This window comes from Larimichthys crocea, chromosome XV, assembly GCF_000972845.2.
Source record: "Larimichthys crocea isolate SSNF chromosome XV, L_crocea_2.0, whole genome shotgun sequence".
Classification (NCBI taxonomy): Eukaryota; Metazoa; Chordata; class Actinopteri; family Sciaenidae; genus Larimichthys; species Larimichthys crocea.
In genome coordinates this window covers 683681-701238 of record NC_040025.1, presented here as the reverse complement: position 1 = coordinate 701238, position 17558 = coordinate 683681, and the positions used below count along the sequence as shown (strand labels likewise).

General features: G+C 40.1%; 1 protein-coding gene across 2 annotated transcripts in view; it reads right to left on the bottom strand.

Moving 5' to 3' along the window:
• Positions 1-17558, bottom strand: part of mtcl2 (microtubule crosslinking factor 2) — a 93366-nt gene that overhangs the window by 72214 nt on the left and 3594 nt on the right. For both annotated transcript variants that reach the window (XM_027288334.1, XM_027288335.1), the window contains exons 2-4: positions 15024-15125; positions 14572-14694; positions 1610-1759 (exon numbers count right to left, since the gene is read on the bottom strand). In XM_027288334.1, the coding sequence (XP_027144135.1) occupies positions 1610-1759; positions 14572-14694; positions 15024-15125 (375 nt within the window). The remainder of the gene's footprint in view (positions 1-1609; positions 1760-14571; positions 14695-15023; positions 15126-17558) is intronic.

Below are 17558 nucleotides of genomic sequence, written 5' to 3'. Positions count from 1 at the left end.
ATTAAAAGTTCAAAGCAATAGAAACCTAAGGGGTGAAAGTCAACTACAAGGAGCATTTTTTTTGAGAAACATCAAAGCACCATCACGCTTCAAATTCTGTTGAATCCACAGCTAACAGCAAGCAAAAGTTTGCGATTATGCTTTGTGGGATATCGACCAGCTTCTTCTCCATTGCACTGGGGGCTGATGTTCATCGTTAAATTATTTAGAGAGATTCCAGTGTTTCTTTATTGGAAAAACATAGGGGATTTCATATGGCTACACTTCTGAAACTAGCAATGCAAAAAAATACAATGTTGCAGTCAATTAGTTGAGGATTAAAAGGTTAATGCATCTATTATCTAACACTCATGAAAAGAAGATTTTTTTGCTATTTAGCATGAGATAGAGCTACAATATCTAATCTTTATGACCATAGATGAAAATTGGGTGGTAAAATCAGTTTGGTCACTACAGATGCATCAGTAATCTGCCTCTATAGATTTTTTAGAATCATTAGTGAACAAGAAAGGTAACACGGCAGCTTGCTTTCACTGCTTTACATATCCAGTTAGCTTCGGCAAATAAAATGCTACTGCCATAAGGTCAACATCAGGAACACTGAGTGTCCCTCCCAGGCATCTTCCCAACCATCCGCAAACAGCAAACTGGCAATTGTATTGAGAGAACACACAGTTCAGCCAGACCAGAGCAGACAGACCCAGATCCTCTGCCAGCGACCCAGCCATCCATCCAACCCTGACCGACATCAGGGGCCTGGTCCTGAGCCAAGGCCATGACCATCAGTTCATCCGACAGCAAGGAAAAGAGACAATGAGCAGAAGCAAGAGAGAGAGAACGAAACGGGTGGAAAGATGGCGCCTTATTTTATGCTTTTCAATCACTTAGACTGCTCAGAATGAGGCCATCGGGAGACAGCGGAGAGGTCAATTTTGCTCAGCGCAGAGCGAATCTAGGTCCGATATCTATTTATTTGTGTTTATTTCCTTTTTTTCTAAGAAGTTGTTTTGTTTATTTTCACTTCAGCTTGCCCTGACATCAAATTTTATTCCTTCCTTCCTTTATTGGCTACACTTGGTAAAACAAAAGAGTCCCTGGAGTGGCAGCGGAGTGGCAGAAGTGAAGGCAGCACTAGATGAGAACAGAGAGGGGCTCTCCTGAGGCTCCCAGGCAAACTGAGCACAGTAAACATTGTTTTCTTCAAAGGGCCAAAAAGACGACTAAATAAACTGAATAAGGACCAGCCTGAACCTCACTGTTTAGCTTAGATTTCCAGTTTAGTCCGAAACACAAATAGACACTTTAATCTGAACTTAGACTACAGTAATCTTCTTCAACAAAGAAAGAGTTTACTAAAGACCACAATGGTGAATTTGAATGGCTACTGCTGCTAAGACAAACCAATTTATGCTGTTTATTGTGAGGAATGTCACATAACCCATAAACTAGAAACTGTACCACCTCTGCATTCAAATAACTAGCCTGCCAGCTACAACCAAAAATAAAAATAACACAACACCCATGCTAAAAAAAACAAACAGACAATTATCCCAGCATTGCTCCTCCTGACCCGGCTCCATACAGCACAGTAATGATATTGTGATCCTACCTTGTCAATCTCCTGCTGCAGGACCTGTTTGGCGACCTCCAGGTCCTGCAGACGGACCCTGAGCTCCTCATTCTCCTGCTCCAGACGACTCCTCTTCTTTTCCACGGTGTCCAGCTGGCTGTGGAGACGGATGGACACATCCTTCGCCACCTGAGAGGGTGAAGAGAGAGGGATGGAGGAAGAGGAATTTAGCTTAGTGCATCTTACAATCAGTTTGCCACCAGGGAAAACCGTCTGGTAGCATGCTTGTGTTTATGCTCTCCAAAACATCAGGCGTCATTTTTCCTTCCTTCATTATGAAAAAACACATTTTTCTTGACAACCTCCTCCATAATATTCAGCAAAAGCCCCTTTTAGACATGCATCCCTTTACATGAATCTGACAGCAATGCAACACGTCAGACTCATCTAGCCTGAGTCACTGTTACAAAAAGTCACAGTGGCAATTTTATAGATCTAGTCTAGCCGCATTTCTGCATCATTTTCAAGCTACAAGTCTAAACCGAACGCCATCAGATTGATTTAAAAGCTGCAGCAGCACAAGATGAAACATGCAGAGAGAGACAGAGAGAGATTAAACGCACATCTTGTACGGGCTTCCAAGAACACTGTACTGATAACATCATTATATCACTGTCATTGTCTCTTGGACATAAAATCAGTTTAATAAACTGAAAGAGCCCATCTTCAGACGATGAGGAGATGGATCCTCTGATATCAGATTTTCCCGTTGTGATGCACCTGAAGAAAAAGAGGTTAAAAACCCCTTTTAGAGTAACAATCTATCCAACATTTGTGCCAAATGCATGACTTAATTAATATCCAGCAAAACACTTTATTACAGCAGCCAGCAAATGTGAATTAAATGAGTGCAGCCCCAATCTTCACCTCACGTGTGTTAGCAAATTAATAAATGAAGCAGATAAACTAATTCAAGGATTCGAGAAATGTGCTGTCAGATGCATTAAAATGTCAGCAGTGAATCTCTACATCCAAGCACTGAGTAGAAGTGATGCGTGTGCATGATTTCTTCAGAAGGTGGAGTCGTGAGTAACTTGCAGTAAACATATCTTTATTTTCCAGTGCTGACTACAATAACCTCTAAACTGTCATCATGGGATATTTCTCAGGAGATTACTCTTCATATTGCTAATCTCCGCTCAGGTAAAACAGACACAACCTTGGCTGCATTTTATTTAATTTCCAAGCGTCAGATGTGTTCTAGGAATGCTGCCAGTGCAAGCAGCATCAGTTCAATGCTGCATATTTTAAATGTCTCATCTCTATCAGCAGGAACTTTTGCTTTTCATCTAATAAAGATAATTAATACCACTCTGGCAGGAACAGATCTCTCATACATAATGTGATCGTATGAAAGTCGGATTGTTTCCCCCTGAGGGGATTTATTCATTAAAAGTTTCTAATGTCAAATAGTCAAACTAGGACAAAGTCAACTCGCTGATGTCTCAAATGAAAACAGCACAACACGACACATAAAGAAAAACTCCCATCTGACAAGTGCATTATGGTTTTATGACTTATAAAGTTATAATATTCAAAATAAAATGACTTTATTATGAGGGAAGCACTGTAAGAAGCAGATTAGAGTCATTTTACATAGAAACATATTAACGATACTGTTCGCTTTAGTTATTATTGGTTTGGATTTTTAGCCCATTAGCAATAAAACTAAATTAAAGATTAAAGGAGTGTTTTGTTTGTTGCATACAGTTTCATACTGGTATTATAGTGGTACATGAAGTAAGTGGTTGTGTTATTGGCTCCAGGTTTAATGTCTTGATGACAACACAGATGAAGTCAAACCTGTTCTCTAGTGTGTTTTGGAGAAACAAAGCACGCGCTGAGAGCTACGATTAAAACACACCGTTCATTTCTGTAACTTCTGTTCTTTGTTGGCAGCGGACATTTTGGATGGGCTTTTTATTCTAGCCTGTAGACTTTTTCTTCATATTCAGAGCCATGATGGTGGCCATTTAAATTGAGTATACTTTGATTATTTTTCCACAGCAACTATTTCTTCATAGTGTTCAATGGAAATTTAATTAGACATCGTAATTCCAATTCACTCTGAGAGAATCACACAAATATTTGCAATATGTTTGCTTGAGAAACTGATTTAAATCCACTCATCTTACTCTTGATTATTTTCCAACTATCCCTTTGTTCAACTAATTTATGACAGAATACACTGATTTAAGTGATCTGTTCTGTTATAATTCTCAGGTAACAATAAATATGTCAAAGACAAAACACCGTTAACGCGCAACAGAAGGTCTTCACAGTCACACACTGAAAACACTACACCCATTACTGGACAGTTTCACTGTATTCACTCAATCAGTGCTGTTAATGAAAAAGATGAACTAAAAATGATACAAAATGTAGATAAAAGGGGTCCGTTGGGTTAATGAAAGTCCATTTGACTGTGTTATTGACTTGTGTTTGAAAGGATTGCTTTGGTTCCACTGAAACTAAATATGAAAGCTTTTATCTAAAAGGCTGAATTGGGTTTGATAAAATGAAACTTTAATGATTCCCATTGGGAGCTGAATGAATGGATATATCCAGTTTTAGAGAAAAATGGCTGCTTTAAATCAATCACTCAATAGCTCATAAATGTACTTAGACCCCATTAACCTCAATACTGATTTAATCTAGTGGGACATGGTCTTTAGTATTTGATGATTAAATAGTTTTGTGGTTAGGGATTTTACTTCTTCTTAACAGTTAGTGAGTGTAGGCCTAATTCATTTATCCTTTAGAATCTTTATTCACTAAAAATGATCTTTGATTTGGTCGTGCCTGAAAAAGACGTAAGGATCTCAAACAAAGTGGTGACATAGAACCACATTATCCCATTGTTGTATTAAAGCATCTTCCCACAAATGGTCTACCAGCTGCTTTCATTTGAATATATGGAAACAAGATGAAAGCCTGGTCCATTCAAAGCACAGCAAAACCAGGTGATATGACTTAGTAATGTACTAATTTACTGACTTTAACTCCAGTAAACTAACACAACTGAAAAGCTGCCATCTAAAATCTTGGTTATTATATTGAAGTCTTACTTTTAATATATATTCTACAGCAAATCTTGTTCATGGTGTGGAGGAAACAGTAACTGCAGCACTGGTGCGAGATCTAATTGCATGTCAGCATAATTAATACTTGTACAATTTGTAATTATACGTGATTGGCTGTCTGCATGTGTATTTTTTTATCAATGCTGCGCATGTGTGTGTGTTTGAACCAGTGCCAGTGTGCAGCTGAGTCCCACAATACCCCTCTGTACTGCCCACTCTCAGTCTACTCAACGGCTCCCTGAGCTCCACCATGCTCCAATTCATGTTTCTAACGGGAGTGTGTAGACAGTGTATTTATTCTTCTCTCTATACACCTCTTAGATTCTTCTTGGTTTTAATTAGTTCCTAATAGTTCCTTCATGTACTCTGGAAATTTTGTCTTTTTGTTTTGATGCTTTAATTTGTACGCTCGTGTGAGCGCACCTCTTCTCTGTTTTAACATTTTACAGCTGTTATCATTAAAGTAACAATCCTCAGTTATTTACAATAAAATACGATTTTGCTACTCTGTTATTATCCAGTTCATAAAGGCCTCTCTGCTTGCTCATCAAAACATGCATCTCCATAATGCTAACACTGTAGTAAATACAAATGTTGACGGTGCAGCATTTTGGCAGTATGTGTAGAACAAATTCATTATTTTTGGAACAGTGGTTTGTAATGGTTTGGGAAGGCACGGACAAATGTTGTTTGTGGCGTCAGATCAGAGGATGTTTGTGTTGTTCTAGTCGGAAACAATTACCATGATGCATTTAGCCATTTAATTAAAATCCACTTATGAAAATGACTTTGACCAGCATGTTTCTTTAATCTTTCTGAATAACATGATTGCTATAACTTCCGCTTCCGTATCGACTGAACAACAACTCAATAGATGTTCTTTGTTAATTACAGCCACTTGTTTTGTGATGGTACAAGCTCCTTGGGGCTTTAAATAGATGCAGACATCGATTTCATCAACATACAATCAAACGAAGATGTTCGAAGTCCCCATGCGTAAACAGTGAGAACTGTTATATGAAGATAGCTGGATCTTGCACATTAGCTCTTTAAGCAAAAGGACATCTTTAGTGTATCAGTTTGCTCCTTCTGTCTCGGTCTCTTTCAAGCAGAATTCAACATCAGCGGTTGTGTATGAAAACAAAGAGGAGCTCTTAATGTGTATTGGCTGAACGCTTGCGGGGCTTTATGTGGATTGAATCGGACAGAAAAGATGATTGATTAACACAGTGTGCTAAATTTTGATTGCTGCATCAATATTTGAAAAAGAAAAACGTCTTAAAGTAATGGGATGTTTTCATCACTGTGGGTTTATGGATCTTTATCTTCTCCTCCTCTCTCTTTTCCTCCTCCTCTCCTCAACTCTATAACACTCTCCTCTTCAACACTCCTTTGTCAGTTTGACTCCTAATAAATGATCTATTGTTCTTCCATGTTAAAGGGAAACGTGAAGGAATTTAACGCCATTGAAGCTGTGGTTTTACCCAGCAACAGAGCTATAGGATGTAATTAGCATTCAGTCAGGGTGCTGTCGAGCTGGTGGAAAGAGCATGTGTGAATGTGTGTGTGTGTGTGTGTGTGCGACAGAGAGCGTATGGACTTGAGGGAGTAGGAAAAAGGCAGGGAGAGCCAGAGTTTCTTATGTTCCTTTGCTCACACACAATACACACTGTTTGGCCACAGGGCAAACGGTAATATCATTCAACAAGTGGCAGTTAGTCATCAAATGGATAACTTTCGTGTATACTGTGTGTGGTTGTGTGTTTTATTGCGTTCAACAACTAGATTCTTGTTCCTGCTGTTATCCAGCCTGTCTGAACTTTGACTACACACACACTTGGCTGTATGCAAAACCTCCCTGATAAAATCTATAGGGAGGGAAGTCGTTGGATGGAAACACAACAGCTGTGTGTGCTTCTATTTGTCTTTTAAAGGCTTAACTCTGAACTTTAAAAAAAGAGGACATCTCATCTAATCCACACTTCCTCAAAAGGCCGTTTTAGAATTAAGTTTAGATTTAGATTTACGGCTAGTGGCTCAGTCAAAAGGTCCTCACAAGAAGACAGAAGTGCAAACATATGTGTGTATCTTGGGGAAGATGATATGTTATAAAAATCTGCTAAGTGTGGTGTCCGATAATTTCAATGTTCTTTATTTTGAGTGGGCAGGTTAGCAAGATAGAAAGCTTAGCTTACTAATACCATAGACATTGCTTATTGATCCAATGAGAGAAGTTGATGTTGCTCCCTTTTTATTGTGTATATGTTTATATTTTAAACAACACTGGTTGTAACTGTTCAAAGTCTGAAAGCATCTTTACAGTCCAGAGGTAGCAATGTGATGTGTTTAGCTTAGCTTAGAACAGTGGTTCTTAATCTGGGTTCGATCGAACCCTAGGGGTTTGGTGAGTCGGTCTCAGGGGTTCGGTGGAGCCTCCGCCCTGGAATTTTTTATACCATTTGTTACAACATATCTTTGTGAGCAATCGTTTTCGAGGATGCTGGACATAAAAACTAAGAAAAGGAACAGACTTTGCTGTGAAAATGACATGAGACTGGCACTTGCCAAAGTGAAGCCACGCATATCTGAACTGGTCTCTCAAAGGCAACAGCAGAAGTCACACTGAGGTAAGTTGTTGTGAGTTCATGCACTGTGTTGGTTTTTTGTCGAACAAGGTGATGTTAATGCACGGTTCATTTTGTGCACCAGTAAAAAAATCATATTTTATTTTTTACTAAAGAAGGGTTCGGTGAATGAGCATATGAAACTGGTGGGGTTCGGTACCTCCAACAAGGTTAAGAACCACTGGCTTAGAGCAAACACTGGAGGCAGAGGGAAATCGTTAGCAAAGCTCATTCCTGACATTTTGGTCACTAGTTTACTAGCTAGCAAGAAACACCACACACTTAATATAGTTAACTAGTTAACAAGAAACAACTTGTACTGAACAGCAATGTGGAAGTCTTCTAAGGTTTCTTTTTCCTCTTTGGCTAGCAGTTTTTCCTTCTTCCTGCTTGAGATAAGCTAGGCTAGGCTACTTCAATTAATGTCTCTAATGAACGTACAGAGGTTAAACTGAATCCAACAGCTGGCAAGCCAATGAACAAGCATATTTCCTAAAATGTCAGAGCATTCCTGTAACATAAAGTACACTTTATTTCTTCCTGTAAAGAAAGTTCCCTTCTATATTCAACCTGTTCTGTTTAGAAGCAGTGGGTGGCAACAGTACAAAACCTGAGGACAACTGCAGTCCTGCCCCAGGGCGATGACAGAAGACCTTCTAACACCTACTAAAACATTCATGTCTTCTGGTGTGGGAGGAAACATGAAAACCAGAGAAAGGCATCAGTCAGCCTTTTGAAATCAGACCTTCATGCTATGAGGGGACAGTAACAAACACAGAGCCACACTGTGTTAAATTAATTTATTACACCGCCTTGGCTTTGCCCACTTCAAAAAACAAGCTCAGCAGCCAAGTCCTTTGTTATTTTAAAATGTAATTTGTGGCTGAAAGCATCGAGTCAGTTCACCCCGGTATTGTTTTTTCAAATATACCAAGAACCACAATTTTACTTATGGATGCTCTTTCACTTTGTTTTTTTTGTCGATCTCAGAGTGTTTTAGCTTCGTGCAGCCATTCTGTTGTCAATAAAAATGCGAACATAACCATTTATACTGATGTAAGTCTGACAGAAACACTCTTTCCATCTGTTACGTCAGCACTCTACAGGGTCTTAGTCCTGCATGTTGTTTATCAAATTACAGGCTGTGGCGTTAATGGGACTCCACTCAAACTTAAAAGCATCAGGGGTCTTGCGGCCAACCTTAAAGGTGACTTTATTGTTTTTATAATGAGCTAAGAAACAAAGTGTGTCTCCTTGTAGAATTATCGACTGCCTACTGCTCAGTTTATCATAGAGAAGAGTACTGCAGCATCAGCTCGTAGCTGCAGACTGTTAAGGGCTTTCATAACACCACCACCAATGGTTCTTCAGTGACTACAGAACCAAAATATACTGCTGCTCCGTCTTCATCTGGTTTCAGACATGCACTTTCTGTTTCCTCCATGTCTGTGAAGTGAAGCCAATGTGGACGTGCTAAAAACTGCAGTTCCGCCACAGGTCCACCAATGATCCACATCTTTGCCAATTTTTAGATTAGCCGGGAGTTAGCAGAGGCAGGATTGCCAACATGGCAGTTCAGGAACCTATGGGTGATATCACGGATACACCGTCCATTCTTTATACTGTCACTGCTTTATACTGTCACATTCAACTCAATCAATTATAAACGAACAAATGAGAAATTAGCAAAATGTCAAATATTCATATATTTCACTTAAAAAGGTCCAGTGTGTAAGATGTAGGGGTCTCTTATCTACATAACATGCATTATAATGCATTATAATGGATTATAAAATGTATAATTATGTTTTCATTTGTATACCCAAACTCAATATAGCTACTTTGCACATCAGCTTCTGTAACCTCCTCCATTGTTCTACATCTGAGAATGATGAATTACCGCTTCTGATTGTGCTTGGCAGAGAGTGGTGGTTAACTAAAGAGATACCTTGACAAGTTTCTGCTTAGGAAATAACAAATGACAAACACTTTTAGTTCTCTACTTGTTAACCCTCTCAATGTACGCCTACACTATGGATTTCCTGCAAAGGCCTCATGTTGCATCAGTCCATCACTGCTGATTTAGCAGGAGTGCGGTCATCATTTCATATCCAGCCATGATATTTATGGTTTGTACGGTATAGGCAGGTACAACCTAAATTTTCCTATCCCTTATGTAGATCACAGTTTATGATTATGTGCTTTCAATATTCAAAGTTGTCAGTTATTTACATATTTTATTCAAGTCTGCTCCAGGGAATTGCGGGAGGCTGTGAAGCAGCCCTGCTGTTGAGGTTTAGTGTTGATGCCGTTGACCTTGTTGACATTCGTCCAACATTCTGGCCTCTCAGCACCCATTTAGACAGTGTTACATCACAAGTAATCTGCTTCACGTCTATATATAAAACCATTATGTGTGAACAAGAGAGAGAGAGAGCCAGTGGCGAGACAGCTGTTCCAGTACAGACTGTGTTTCTCTTCATCTATCTTTGGATAAAGAGAGACGAGAGAGAGAGAGAGAGTAAGAGAGTGAGAGCGAAGTGACAGAGGGTGATGGAATGTGATGATTTCCCACAGTCCTTTGCATGTCATTTGAAAGAGTGATCTCATTTCCAGTATCACCAACCATCATCCTGTCCATGCATACATATAAGCATCTATCCAGTAGTGTAGGTACGAACTTGGTATCACAGCTGTAGTACTAGTGGTTGCAGCAGCACTTGAGGCGATGTGGTGACGACTTTGTCTTTGCTTGATTTGTTGCAAAACAAAAAGATATTTAAAATTCAGTTAAACAGAGTAAAACAGCAAGAAGCTGGAGCTAGCCAATGTTTTTGCACTTTTTCTAAAAACTTTAATAATTCATTGATTGTCAAACTGTCAATTTTCTGTGGATGGACAAATCGATTAGCACTTTATCGATCAGCAATTAAAAATCCAGTTTTATTTGTTGTATTTGAGCTGAAACCCATCCATTGAGTTCACATCGGGACAGTTATCAGTAGTCAGAATCGTCTCAAGTATAAAAAAAAGCAAAGGTATATTTTTATTTATAATGCTGTACTAAACTAAAGTAACTAACTATAATACTGGGGCTTTGAATAGTAACTCATAAGTTTGGTGGTGCACTAAAAAAAGCAGTGGAGACTATTATGGTAAAAGAAAAAAAAATCAATAAATACAGCAGAAGAAATTATAATAATTTGTTCCCACAGTGTGTGCATGACACATGGTTCAGGAGCGGGGGTTGGGATGTGTGTGAGAGATGCAAGAGGAACACTTCACTGACGCTCACAAAGTACAACAACTAAACTGAATCCAATTTTAGCTCGGCCTCTCCCTCCACACTCACACACACACACACACACACACACCCACACACACACACACAACATATGGAGATGAGGCTGGGAGCTGGCCCTGTTTAGATAAATGTACCGGATACTGCTGCTGCTTCCCAGCTCTAATCTAATGAGTGTGTGCGTGTCTGCTCTCGTGCTTCTATCTTTGTGAGGACCAGTTCTAGTTCAAGACCTTGACAGTGAGGACATTTTTTTTTGGGACACTGAGCACTTCTTCAAAGTGCCTTGACTCCTTTGAATGTTCAGACTTATATACATATAGTTGTGAAGGTTAGGTTTAAGGCTGATGAATGTATTAGCTCAATTAGGGTCCTCACAACTATGGCGGTATATATTATATGTGTCTGTGAGGGATTAAGAGGGGGATGGTGACTCTTGAGCGCAGTCATGAAGTCCATAATATCATCTACACTTTGCAGTAGCAACAGTTAATGTATCTAGAGGAAGTAGTACTGTGGAAACCTGAATGAATGACAAACAGGAGCGAGAGAGGGAAGGAAGATGTGACAAATATAAATGAGCGTGGGTGAAGAAAACAGAGAGAACAATGTGAAGAGACTTTTGTAACAGTGTCAAATATTTAGATTTACTGTGTATATATAGTGTTTACATTACTAATGGCACAGGCTGTGGTGCCACGTGTAGTCCTAGTTTACAGTCACTGTTGTTCTGGTCTGAGGTCTCTCCTTATTTGGGCAACCACCAACTAGCTAAGCTCAACACATCGTGGATCACTCTTCATACTGAAGCCACAGAGATGAAACTGATGTCGAGCTTCTCATCCAACACCTGGACATAAAAGCCTGTCTTTTGTGGAAGTGTTAGGGTTTAGTCGGCCTTTAAAGATAAATGCAGAACTGATTCTCTCTGGAAATATGGTGACAACTGCTGCGTTGACATCATGAGAATCCTAACAACTATTTCCTCTGTGTGTGTGTGTGTCCAGATGTCTGTAGCCGGTGGGAATGAGAGCAGTGTGTGAGTAGGACAGGATATGATGTCAGATATATTCTCATGGAGATTCTGACGGCCGTAACCCAGCTGAACCCCTGCAAAAGTTTCATTCAAGCCGGCACACACATGCTGTGTAAAACAACACAGAGATGAGCATGTGACACACATAAGGAAGGCGCTATCACAAGATATTTATGTGACAAACGTGTTCATGCAAACACTTATTTTCTCCCTGGAGGAGATCTAAAAGTCACATGAACAGAGAGACAGACAGTCAAAGCCTGAGTGAGAGAAAACAGGGTGTGAGAGAGTTTGCATGGGTATTCCAGTTTAAGTCTGCGTGTGTTTGCATTTGCATGTGAGTGAGTGAGTCATCAAATCAGAGCTTTAAAGCATCAACAGTAGTTAAGCCAATTTCTTTTGTAAAGCAGCTCAGTGCAGAGCGGCTCAACAAGTCAAGGTCAAGTTGAACCATGCAAGTGCAACACTCACTCACTGGATGGCACTTTACATACTAACAGTGAGAAACATTATATAATTGTACAAAAAAACATCTATAACATTTGTCTGATATGAGAGGAATACTCTTTGTTTTTCACTTCCTGAGAGCGACTCTTGAATAATCAGAATAATCAGCAACTCACTCAATGATCTCTCCCCTCATATTATCATCTTATATAGATTCCTCCTAAGAAGCCTTGTCCCCAGGTTGGACAGCACTGGCTTAACGATCTTAGGGAGGACTACTACTGTAATGTAGTCTTTTCAGTCTGATGATGGTAGTTGTTTATGTTGTAGACAAAACTGGATTGAGCCTTCCCAACAGTGGGCTCAACTCAAATGACTCACACTACTATTTAGCGCCACAATAAATACCATGTTGACATGTTTTAATAATTTAAAAGCCAAGCAAAAAACTTTCCCCCAAATCAGAAATATACTGTTCTTAGTATTAATACTAAGGAAATTCAGACTCATTACTTATACCCATTGTCACTGACACTGTCTTTTTTTATTTTATTAGTAATTTTCCAGTAGAGCTGAATCAGTGTGTTGAGTCACAGAGGCAGGGGGGGTGTTTTTATAAGCTAATGATAAAGCTACCAGAATAAATGGAGGAGTGACTGTGAGCGGCTGACAAAAGAGAAGCTTAGCATAGGCTTAATGCATGCGCACACACACACACACACACACACACACACACACACACAGCAAACACAGCATGGTGTAACTTGACCTGCCGTCTGAGTCTTTGGCCCTGGCGGCAAGACAGGACACAATCAGCCATGTGATGTGAGGGAGGTCAGGTTTGTCTCGCTGCAGTGTGTTTATTTGTTCACTATCTTGTGTTCATGGATCCCTTGTCACTAATTCAGACAACAGATGTGGACATCACTTTTTTTCTTAAGTCTTTTCTCCATCATTTCTGACCTCACTCTTTATCCCAGTGGGACCACTGGCTACTAAAGATTGAAATTCAAGTCAGACGTCCATTCAAATCAATTAATCCTTCTTGGATCCCTTGTTTTCCCCTACTCTATTTTTGTTTCTGTCTTTCTTGCGTTTCTCTCTCTTGAGTTTTTTTTTTCTACATCTGCCTCTCCGATTGGCTGATTTGAATTTTCAAACTCTGACCAATCCCCCTTTTTTTCCCCTTTCGAACTCCCACACCCCCATAGACACAGGACGTACGCTCATCCTTTTTTTCCCTCCCTCCCTCCTTCCTTCCTTCCTTCCTTCCTTCCTTCTGTCTTCCAAAACAGCCAGATGGTGAGACAGGAGCTGAGAGACAGACAGCAACAGCCGGCAGAAAGTCCTCGGAGAGTGATATCACAGTCTCACTCTCACACTCTCTCTCTCTCTCTCAGGGTATAAAGGCCTCATTGTATCCTCTATCACATGGAAAATGTTGGAGGAACGCTGTGAATTTGACAAAGTGCATCCATAGAGCAGGGTCAGCGTGACAAAAAGCAGACACAGAGGATTTACCCTCAGTGTGTTTGTGTACAACTGGCCTTCATCAGAGATTCCTGAAGTGACTGGGATGACTGGTGTGTGTGCATACAGTGAAGGACGCTTGTAAAAGAGATCTATGTGTACATTTATTGTATGTGTTCTGTGCATGTGTGTGAAATTGGATTGACTGGACTGTTGACCTAATGTCCTAATGTGGCGTTGAGTGTGACAGTCAGCCCATACTGTAGACATTTTAAGCAGGGAAATTCCTTTAAAACACATTAGAGGAAGCCTGACTTCACCACGGTCTCGTGACTTCAACAGTGTGAAGAAAATGGGTCATAAGACCTGTCTCCAAATACATAAACACCATCAATTAAAACACAATGTGGAACAACAACAAGCCATATTTAAGTCGGTTCATGTAACCACCAAAACAGACCAATTATTTCTTCTAGCTTTCTAACTAGGAGCACAGCAGGCTCACAGTCAGGAATAATTTCAGTATTCATGGTGTGATACTCTCAGTATTTGTTATGTTCTGTAACTATGTTCTGTAAAAAGGTGAGGTATGAAATGTTGGATAAGATGGTGGGAGTAGCAGTCTGTTGCTGAAGGACCCCCACAGGTTTTGATGAACTGGTCAAATTAACTTTATTTTCATAAAACTAAACAGAAGAATAAAAAATGTAAATGCATGGTTGAATTTTTAGCTTTCTAGCTTTTTTCTTTGTGTATGCTGTTACCTAAGAGCTCGTTTTATCAATTTATCAATAAACTAGAATACATCCACACTGTGACATCTTATTTCAAATATGTCACTTCCTCCTTCCTACTTTTCATATATTATACTATATGTATTGCATGAACACCGATAATCTCAAGCTCCACGCTTTCAGAACCTCCTCATATTCCACGCAGAGCTTTCTCACAAAGCCTCGCTCGAGCACGCGAACACTTACTTTGACGTCTTGCTCCAGCGTTCGTATCAGTTCTCCATCCACCTGTCCCGTTTGGGCTACGCGGAGAGAACGCCGCTCTGCTTTCCTCAGTCGGTACTGCAGGATGCGGCAGGTCTTGTTTGCCTGAGAAACAAAAAGCCGTGGGAGTATGTCATCTGCCTAAGGCATCTTTGCTACTTAGCCTCCTTTTACTGTGCCCTCAGCAGCCATTAAAACACGAGAGAAAACATGCACTAGACAAACACGTAAAACAGATTTCAATGGCCGTGATGCACTTGGTTTTGTAATGCACCTCTCTTGTTCAAACATCCGGATATTTAATTTTCCACTATCTTACTTGCCTGTTTAAAACATTTTGCAGCCTCTGCCTGTTTTATGCATTTAAAGTTCCAAAACTAAGAAATCACAGAAAATGAACTTCATTGAGTCGGTCTGTCCACCCACAGTCGTACCTGCTCCAGCTGTTGCCGTAGTTCCTGCAGCTGGTAGACATCTTCCTCCATGTACATGTCCCTCATCTCCAGCATCTCAGACCTCAGCTCCTCCATCTCATCCTGGACACAGCGAAGAACAGAGAGTCATTTTGCGGCAGGAGACTTCTACCTGAGCATGTCCGTAACTCAAAGTACCAACAGCATTATAGGCACGTAAGTGGATCATAAAGAGAATGCTTTAATGTTTAATAGGAGCCATTATAGCTTTCAGCATCTTTGTCATAAATCCAAGACAATCCTCATCATCATCATCATCATCATCAAAAAATAGTCCTCCAACAACCGTGTTATGATCGTAATCCATCCCATCAATCACTACTCGGCCACCAAATCTTTGTCTCCATTATCCTCATTATGAGGATCACCATTACAACAATGAGTCTCTTCTTAAACTGAACGGTTAGGTGAGATGAAAAGGGGTCATCAGAACAGAGATCTACATGTTGTAAAGAGCAGAAATGTCATGTGACACTGTATTGATTCTCCTTTCTCGCTCTCTCCCAACCAGGAGGCAGTACATGGGAGGTGAAAGATCAGGGTCAGGTTATTAGATTACCTTGGAGGAGACTCTTAACGGTCCCTGCGGGGAAACTGAGCGCACAAGGAAAGGAAATTCCTACACTCTAAAAAATATCAAGTAGAAATATCTAAACAAACGTTTTCAAAACGTTTAATTAACCCTAAAAAAGCCTGTACACGTGCTAATTTACAGCGGAGATGTTATCCTCCTCGCTGACTTATTAGAGCAGAATTATTCATTTCAGCCTGACTGCATGAGTTGCATCATCCCTGTGATTGTTTTAAAGGTCTCGCGTGTGTGTGTGAGTGTGTGTGTGCACTCAAAAGAACCACACCCCATTAGAAGTCTGGGTCACTGTGAGCTTTTTGGGACAGCAAACGGGGTGTTACACAACGGTGCGCTTCCAAGAGTGTGTAATGTGGATGTTGGCAAACATCTGTGTGGGTGTGTGTGTGTGTATGTGTGTACAGTATGATGTGTAAGCATAATAAGTACAAGGAATACGAGCAGCTGTAGTAGTAGTATTCCTGTCATAATTTACTATAGTGGAGAATGTGGGTCAGCATCTGCAGAGCTCAGTGTAGCAACAATGAGCTCTGGGGATGTGTGTGTGGATGAGTGTGTCTACACTGTTACTACCTGCAGTATAAACAATTTATTTGAAAGTATGTATCGTAAGCATGTTACCGATTACGGTCATGTGTGTCACTCTGCAAAATCTGTGTGTGTGTGTGTGTGTGTGTGTGTGTGTGTGTGTGTGTAATGAAGGAGATTTGTTGATCAAGCTAAAATAGACTGCAGCTAGAAGCTGTCTGCACGACGACACTGACGACTAGAATAGAGAGGAGAGAGGATGATTGAAGGAAATGAAAGAAATAAAAAGGAAAGAAGAAGAGGAAGAAAGAGAGGGGAAGGCAAAGAAAATGACCTAACCTAAAGAGAAGGAAAGGAAAGGAAGGACACGGAAGTAAAGTGAAGGAAAGAAAGAGAGGAAAAGACACACCGAGATGGAAAAACAGAAGAAAAGGAAAGAGAAAGAAAGAAAGCAGCAAAGGGAAAGGGGAAGACTGAAAAAACAGGGATGGGAAAAACAGCATGAAAGAAATCTAGACAGGGAGGGAGATGAAACATGTCAGCAGAGTGTGAGAATGTGAGGACACGAAACAGGGGAATCACAAGTTAATGTGGCGAGAGACGAAGAGAAAGAGGTGGTCCACTGACCTGCTTTTCTGGTTTCTGTCATGCCAGCAACCAGCCAGTCAGGAGACTGAACCAACCAATCAGATGTCAGATTTCAGAGAGCGAGACTGGTCGATTTATTAGAAATTAGAGCTTGTGCACATCTGCTGTGATGGGACTGGGCGACATATCAGCATCTGTGTACCTTTCCATCATGTTTCTGCAGCTATGAACTAAAATAGAACATATACTATCAAATTAGATCCTGTAATACATACACAGTCATGCCTGTGTGCTTCAAGACATTAACCAGACCAGCGGTAGTTGTCTGACATTTGAAACAACACTTTGTAGTACAGTGTGTTGCAGTGTTTAGACAGAATTTAATTATTTTTACTCTAAATTTAAGTTGTACATTCTATTTAGTGATAGAAATACACTTTTTTCCAAGAGTTAAATAGGAAGATTGATAACCGGGCTACTGCCTGCAGCTTTATCATACAGATGTGAAAGTGGTATCAATCTTCTCATCTAACTCTTGGCAAGAAAGCAAATACATGCATTTCACAAAGTTCCAAACTATTCCTTTGAAGACTAGTTGCTGCATCGGATATGGGCCAGCAGATTCATGTGTTTCATGATTATTTAACCAGGCAGTGCCACGAGATTACTGAGCATGAGACAAGAAACATTAAAGCTGTCATCATGTGTCTGTCTGGCACATGTACTACATCTTCAAAAACGTTGTATCTTGTGATATCACAGAAGGAAATCCTTAAATTCAGCGTGAGTAT